This window comes from Pelobates fuscus, chromosome 2 (genome assembly GCF_036172605.1).
Source record: "Pelobates fuscus isolate aPelFus1 chromosome 2, aPelFus1.pri, whole genome shotgun sequence".
NCBI classification, from domain to species: Eukaryota; Metazoa; Chordata; class Amphibia; order Anura; family Pelobatidae; genus Pelobates; species Pelobates fuscus.
In genome coordinates this window covers 87,666,311-87,674,309 of record NC_086318.1, presented here as the reverse complement: position 1 = coordinate 87,674,309, position 7,999 = coordinate 87,666,311, and the positions used below count along the sequence as shown (strand labels likewise).

At 39.4% G+C, this 7,999-nt stretch overlaps 1 protein-coding gene across 1 annotated transcript in view; it reads right to left on the bottom strand.

Annotated features, from left to right (window-relative positions):
• Positions 1–7,568: 7,568 nt before the first annotated feature.
• The window catches only part of AP1S3 (adaptor related protein complex 1 subunit sigma 3), a 21,337-nt gene continuing 20,906 nt past the window's right edge, over positions 7,569–7,999 (bottom strand). The window contains exon 5 of the mRNA XM_063440979.1: positions 7,569–7,904. Coding sequence (XP_063297049.1) covers positions 7,869–7,904 — 36 coding nt within the window. The 3' untranslated portion in view covers positions 7,569–7,868. The remainder of the gene's footprint in view (positions 7,905–7,999) is intronic.

Here is a 7,999-nt window from a genome sequence, read left to right as displayed (position 1 = left end):
AGTTTACTGGAATAAACCTGCATCTTGGATAGTTAAAACAAAAAAAACAGCAAATATCCATGCCCTACCAACCATTACACAGACTCTGAAATTTCAAAAACATTTGGAAAGACGGCCTTCGCAAATCTCACAATCTCTTATGACCAATGGCACCAAGTTTTCAAACTATTTAAAGGGTTACCCCTTCCACTTTACACATTGAACAATACAAAACAATTCTGCAGATGGCAAATGGTACCAACTAAATTGCAAAACATATTATCCTATTCTTCGAAGCGTGATGGAGTTGTCAGGGGGAACTGGGAAGCTGTATCCATATCTTGTGGTCGTACCCAGTTTTACAGCCTTACTGGACACGTATAAACTTAGTAGTACTAAAACAAGAGGGTCAGACATACCCTATAAACCACAAACGTATTTACTACTCCACAATTCAAATAAGCAACAAAAACTATTAGTAGCCAGTACCGTACAGCAAGACAGTGGAAATCACCCCTGCCCCCCTCAATAGAACATGTACTTCAGTCAATTGACAGCAATGGGTTGTATGAATGTAATTTTACAGCTATATATTCACATGTTCCATGAAGTTAGGGCATGTGGGACACATGGAGATTGGGTAAATTCTAATTAGTCTAGAAAACATGATGCTTTGTTTTATTTTAGAGGAGCAGCTTTTCCAAGAGAGCACAATCACTAATATTGCCTTAGTGCTCAAGGGAAGGGACCAGAGCTGGATTCATTTTAATTTTCAGAGGTCCGATATTGTTCTATGTACACTCCTTGTTTTATTGATTGCATGTAATATTATAATTTACTGAGATTGTGGATTTGGGGTTTTCATGAGCTGTAAGCCATAATCATCGCACTTATGACAAATCACGGCTTGAACTATCTTTATTTGCATGTAATGCGTCTATCTCATATATCAGTTTCCCCTTTTTACGTTGCATTACTGAAATAAATGAACGTTTGCACGATATTCTAATTTTTCGAGTATCACCTGTACAGGGCCGCCATCAGGGCATGACAACCGTGACAATTGTCACGTGCCCGGCGGCCCTGGGGTGCCCGGCCGCCCGGGCCCCACGTGTATCAGCTTAACTGCCGCCGGTGCATCTGCACCGGGGCCCACACGCTGATGGGGCCCATCAGGTGGCCCAAGCATTTAGGGCCACCCAATGGGCCCTATTATCTTCAGGGGCCCGGTCAGCGCTGTAATAGTGCGACCGGGCCCCTTTAAAAAAAAATGCAGCCGGAAAGCAAGTGCTGCTGGGAGGGAGTGACGTCCGGTCACTTCCTCCCTGTTTACTCCGCGCGGGAAGGAGGAGAGAAAGGCCGCGAGGAGAGGCAGCCGATGCACATAGCTTGGTGGAAAGACGAGACAGGGGGGATATGATAGAAACATTTAAATACATAAAGGGAATCAACACAGTAAAGGAGGAGACTATATTTAAAAGAAGAAAAACTACCACAACCAGAGGACATAGTCTAAAATTAGAAGGACAAAGGTTTAAAAATAATATCAGGAAGTATTACTTTACTGAGAGGGTAGTGGATGCATGGAATAGCCTTCCAGCTGAAGTGGTAGAGGTTAACACAGTAAAGGAGTTTAAGCATGCGTGGGATAGGCATAAGGCTATCCTAACTATAAGATAATGCCAGGGACTAATGAAAGTATTTAGAAAACTGGGCAGACTAGATGGGCCGAATGGTTCTTATCTGCCGTCACATTCTATGTTTCTATGTTTCTATCATCCCCAGCCATCCTCCTGAACGAAATGGTAAGTAAGAGAGGAGGGTGGCTGAAAATGAGATGTGTGTATGTATGCCAGTGTATGTATGTATGCCAGTGTGCAAGTGTATGTATGTATGCCAGTGTGCCAGTGTATGTATGTATGCCAGTGTATGTATGTATGCCAGTGTGCCAGTGTATGTATGCCAGTGTATTTATGTATGCCAGTGTGCCAGTGTATGTATGTATGCCTGCCTGTCTATGTATGTATGTATGCCAGTGTATGTATGTATGCCAGTGTGCCAGTGTATGTATGCCAGTGTATGTATGCCAGTGTATGTATATATGCCAGTGTGCCAGTGTATGTATGCCAGTGTATGTATGTATGCCAGTGTGCCAGTGTATGTACGCCAGTGTATGTATGCCAGTGTATGTATATATGCCAGTGTGCCAGTGTATGTATGCCAGTGTATGTATGTATGCCAGTGTGCCAGTGTATGTATGCCCGTGTATGTATGCATGCCAGTGTATGTATGCCAGTGTGCAAGTGTATGTATGCCAGTGTATGTATGCCAGTGTGCCAATGTATGCCAGTGTATGTATGTATGTATGCCAATGTATGCCAGTGTATGTATGTATGTATGCCAGTGTATGTATGTATGTATGCCAGTATATGTGTGTGTGTATGTATGCCAGTGTATGTATGCCACTGTGTGTGTGTGTATGTATGTATGTATATATAAGTATGCAGTATGTGTATGTATGTTTGTCAGTATGTATGTCTGCATGTATATGTGTGTGTCAGTATCTCCCTATGCATGTGTGTATGTCTGTTTCAGTATTTGTATATGTTAGTGTGTGTATTCCTGTGGGTGGGATTTGGAGGCGGGCCCTGTGGGCGGGCTTGAAGGGGGGCTCAGACCTTGAGCTGTGTTAGGGGCCCAAAATTTCTGATGGCGTCCCTGCACCTGTATATCCCAATTTGAGAGAGTGTGTGTGTGTATGTGTGTAGAAATATAGATAGACCAGTGCTTGTGTATAAGGGAAAGTGTGTGTAGGCTGGGAGAGACTGTGTATGTATATTTATATATAGAATTTTAAATATTTATATTTTTATTTTTTGCTGTCCTAGACCCAGCCAAGGCTGTGTCATGTATTCATAGAGATGAAATGCTCTGTTTAAACATACAGCGATGGTACAATCTATAAATCATACAGTACAGTACAAAGAATGGCATATTGTGAAAATTGATGGAATTGATGGAATTGTGAAAATTTAAAACGCTGGTAACACAAAGAATTCTTGCAAAAGAGATAAAAGAAAATCTATAATGCACAATTAAATGAACCTTGATCTGTGGAGAGGCATGCAGGCTCTGCTTCTACACAAAAAAACAACCTAAAGTGCCAGAATAAATCGCCTCAGTCCAAAGATGAGGATAAATTACGGTATTTTTCTTAAAATAGGATGCTTTTTTTTTTACCCCAAAATTTGGAGTAAAAAATGCCAGCATTATATATGCCGAATGCAACCTTTATTGTATGTATGTGTATATACACTGAACAAAATTATAACTGCAACACTTTTGTTTTTGCCCCCATTTTCCGTGAGCTGAACTCAAAGATCTAAACTTTTTCTATGTACACAAAAGGCCTATTTCTCTCAAATATTGTTCACAAATCTGTGTTTGTGAGCACTTCTCCTTTGCTGAGATAATCCACCTCACAGGTGATGCTGATTAGACAGCATGATTATTGCATAGGTGTGCCTTAGGCTGGCCACAATAAAAGGCCACTCTAAAATGTGCAGTTTTTATGACCGCCACTGATGAGCCTATCAGAGACTGAAGAAGTGTACGAGTACTAATGCTTCAGTGGTGGTCCTTTTGTTCCCCCATGTATGACCTAACCACATGTATTTTAATTGAAATGCAGTGTTCTTTTATATATATATATATATATATATATATATATATATATATATATATATATATATAAATGAGAGTGAGATTACAGAAATAATGGTAATTAAGGTGTAATGGTATATAGGATTTATAACAGCAATTTATTAGTGAACTTTTAAGCTGAAGAATGGCTTATAGTCAGAAGAATGGAAACTGGGGTCATATAGTAAACAGGAAAAATAATGAAAAACCAGGTTAGGTTGAATAAATACAGTATGGTAACCCTGTAGCCAATTATTCTATTTGCAAAATATTAAAGGAACACTATAGGGTCAGGAACACAAACATGTATTCCTGACCCTATAGTGTTAAAACCACAATCTAGCCCCCCTGGGCCCCTCATGCCTCCATAAATATAGCAAAAGCTTACTGTATTCAAACCTGGAGCTGGAGCTCTGCATGCTGTTTGTCTCAGAAAAACAAGCAGTCTGTTGAGATCATCAGAAGTGGTGGCCTAATCCAATCACAATGCTTCTCCATAGGATTGGTTAAGACTGACAAAGAGTCAGATCGGGGGCAGAGCCAGCATGATTCAAACACAGCCCTGGCCAATCAGCATCTCCTCATATAGATGAATTTAATCAATGAATCTCTATGAGAAAAGTTCAGTGTCTGCATGCAGAGGGAGGAGACACTGAATGTTTGGATCATTTTAGGCAGCCATGAACCAGGAAGGATCTCTAAAGCCATCCAAGGAGTGGCCAGTGAAGTTATCACTAGGCTGTAATGTAAACACTGCATTTTCTCTGAAAAGACAGTGTTTACAGCAAAAAGCCTGAAGGTAATGATTCTACTCACCAGAACACAATTCAATAAGCTGTAGTTGGTCTGGTGACTATAGTGTCCATTTAAAGGAACACTATAGCTGTATTCCTAATGCTTTAATAGCTCTTTGCCCATAACAAAATGTCTGGTAACACTTTTAACACTCACTTTTTTCCAGCACAGAGGACCTTCAGCATTGGCTATGCCCCCACCTTCCACAACGTTAGTGCATCTCAGGTCTTCCCTTATAGGAAAGTATTGAATCAAAGCGTGATGACGTCCAGAGTTATTTCATGAAGTTAAACTCTGTGAAAAATTCAGGAAGCGCCTCTAGTGGCTGTCTGGAAGACAGGCAATAAAGATGACGTTAATCCTGCAATGTAAATATTGCAGTTTCTCTGGTCGGCAAAAAAATATACAATGATGGCATGTTTGTACGTGTCTGTGATTTTATGTGTATTTGTATGTCAGTGTATACATCCCTGCAAACACCAAAACTACATGCAACAACACCCCTGCAACACTACAATTATATCCAACACACACCTTCATTCAATCACTACACCCATATGTACACCTGCATTTAAAATATAACACTACACACAAACCCACCCTTACATTCAAACACAAGCTTTACATAGTATCACACCACTCCATTCCAGTGGCAATAGTGCATACAAATACACCCTAACATGCACACATACATACTCCATACATAAACAGGATTGGTACATTCAAACACGGCTCACAAATTCAATCCTGTAAGAATGGACAAATAGTAGATACCCAGCTGGCATAGCATTGTGGGAGTTGCACGACAGATGGAGATCTACCTTATGGCCACTCTTGCACTAGAGAGGGCCCAAACTTTCTTGCACCTGGCCTCACTATATTTAGTTCTGCCACTAGACCCAGACCACTTTAATGAGATGAAATGGTCTGTGTGACTATAGTGTCCCTTTACACAAAAAAATAAATTTAAAAAAAAAAAACTAATTTGACACACGCACACACAATTTTTTTTTTACCATTTAGAATCTACGTACAGCATCCCCAGTGCAAGTGAACTATTCTTCCAGACCAAAACCCTGTGTGACTGTATGCATCCTCTCTCCATCAGAGGGGCAAGAGATTTTCCCTCATCAATGACCCTCAGATTTTTTTAGGGCTCCCATAGCTTAGCGCTGTAGAGCTTTATTTTGTTTACTCTTTACCACTCAATATGATCAGTATTCTTTTGAATACACAGCTCATCTCCAGTTCCAAAAACATTTCACCTGCAGTAAACTGGTGATGCAACAGTTAGTAGTGACATACTAAATATCTATGTAATCCCAACTAACACGTATTCTAAACGAGTTAAGGAAACACCAACGGACAGGACTATTAACATTGAGCAGGGCCCTCCACCTCTCTGTTAATGTCCATCCAGTTGTCTGGTTACAATTACATGTCTGTTAGTCCACCCATTGTACAGCGCTACGGAATCTGATGGCGCTATATAAATAGTAAAATAATAATAAACTAAATTTAGAAGTGTATTCAAAGTGAATTTCAAACTAGAAGCATAGCTGACTTTGAGAATCCTTACAATTTTACTTTTACCTTGAATTTGAAATTCAAATTGAATTCTCACTGTGGTGAAGTACACTGTTGGGGTTGCGGTGTTTAGGATGTGTTTTTGTGTTTGTGTGCGTGTTTTTGTTTTTTGCCTTGTGATATGCAGATGTTGTATAGCAGTAACAGATTTCTGATCTCACTATGGATGTAATAGTGCTTATTTAGTGTTAATGTTGTCAGTACTGGAGAAAATGTTTAGCGGTGCTGAAGAGCCCTAAAAGAGGAAATTGCTCTCCATGCCTGGACAGTGCTTTATTTAGATCCTAACCCACATGTTGGTACACAAGCTTTGATTTAAGCCAGATCATTGCAAACAGAACCTACAGAAATGTGGGATAGAAATCAGAAAATGATACATTTGCTTGCTAACACATTTTGGAATACAAATTTCTTAGCTGCTGTGTCTGAGGCACGAAAACACACTCTAAAAGGACTGCATTGTATACATATTATTGTGTGTTTTTTCCTATTTCTCTCAAACACCGATATTGTGAAACAACACCTAAAGCACTTTATATGTGTGAAGCTTACTTACGGAATACTTGAGATTCAGTGAGCATTACAACACAAGCCAATTATTTTTTTCTAAACATAGTTAGCCTTTAGAAATAAAAAAAAAAAGTGAATTAAGTCAATCAGAAGGAACGTGCAGTGTCCACCAATGAGAAGCGTTCACAGACCTGTCAAGTCATTCCCTCTGACATCAACAGCTACGTCAATACAGTGCATGTTGAAAAAAGCTTCTGGTCTGCTCGCACATGTTGCACTGTAATTGACAAGTGATGGTATATGTTTTCCTAACAAGTTCCACATACCAGACCTACTCCAGGGAATAAGGATGGTGGTCAGATCACCATATCAAGGGCAAAGCAAATAATAGCCGTGGTTTCAGAATACTAGCCACCAAGGGGTTAATACCTATGTTGACAAGAAAATGGAAAAATGTGCCATTATTACTAGTTGGGCAAAGGCTATCCTCACAGGACAGATTCCCAACTCGCAAAGTCCAAGTCTTAGTTCAGAGCCACTTTACGATCTCTTGACTTGGAAGCATAACATTGAAGTCAATATCCATGTAAACTTACACTTTTAATATAAATTTTCAATAGACTAAAATATCTCTGAAGATCACAAGACTACACAGGAAAATTGAAATACATACAAATATTAGCAAAATGCAACAACAGAATTCTCTAACAAAAGTAACTAAGCAGTGCATTAATATTGTGCCTGACGACTGCCAGCTAAGAAGTCATTTTGAATAATTACTTTAAGCACAAGATTACGTTTTGTCCTATGATAGTTTTATTCCCACATGTTAGTTCAACCTGTACTAGTGAAGCCAGGCAATTACGGCAAGGAATTCCACCCAGGACAAGAAGTGATTAACACGGTCCCCGAAAAGAGGGGTTACATCGTTTTAGAGACAGGATGTAGGACTATTGAACACAAATCCCTTATTGCCATAACAAAAGCACAAAATATTATGTATAAAAATATTTTATTTCTTCTTTAAAAAGCAAGACTTTTTTTGCATAAGTTTATTTCCATTGCATTGTGATAGTTTAGGTCCATTCAGTGGTAAAGGGCTGAGTAGGCTTGTCACAGTAATCATGTCCCTTGTACTAGTGTCAGCGTCCCATTTCTGAGTAGTATTATGTCCAGCGATGGCAGCCATCTTGTCAATCAGAGCATCAAAGTGTTGCTTTAGTTTTACAGCTGCTTGGATTTTCACAATTAAGGCTCTGCTCGTTCTAATTGATCTGAGTTTTTCTGCTTCACTTTTAAAAAGTTGGTTTGCTCATATATTCTTCCATGGTCTGCAAACACATTAAATTAAGTAGAATTCAGAATTACAATACAATACTAAACGAACATGCTAGTTCATTACATGTGTTACTTACGTCATGATTTG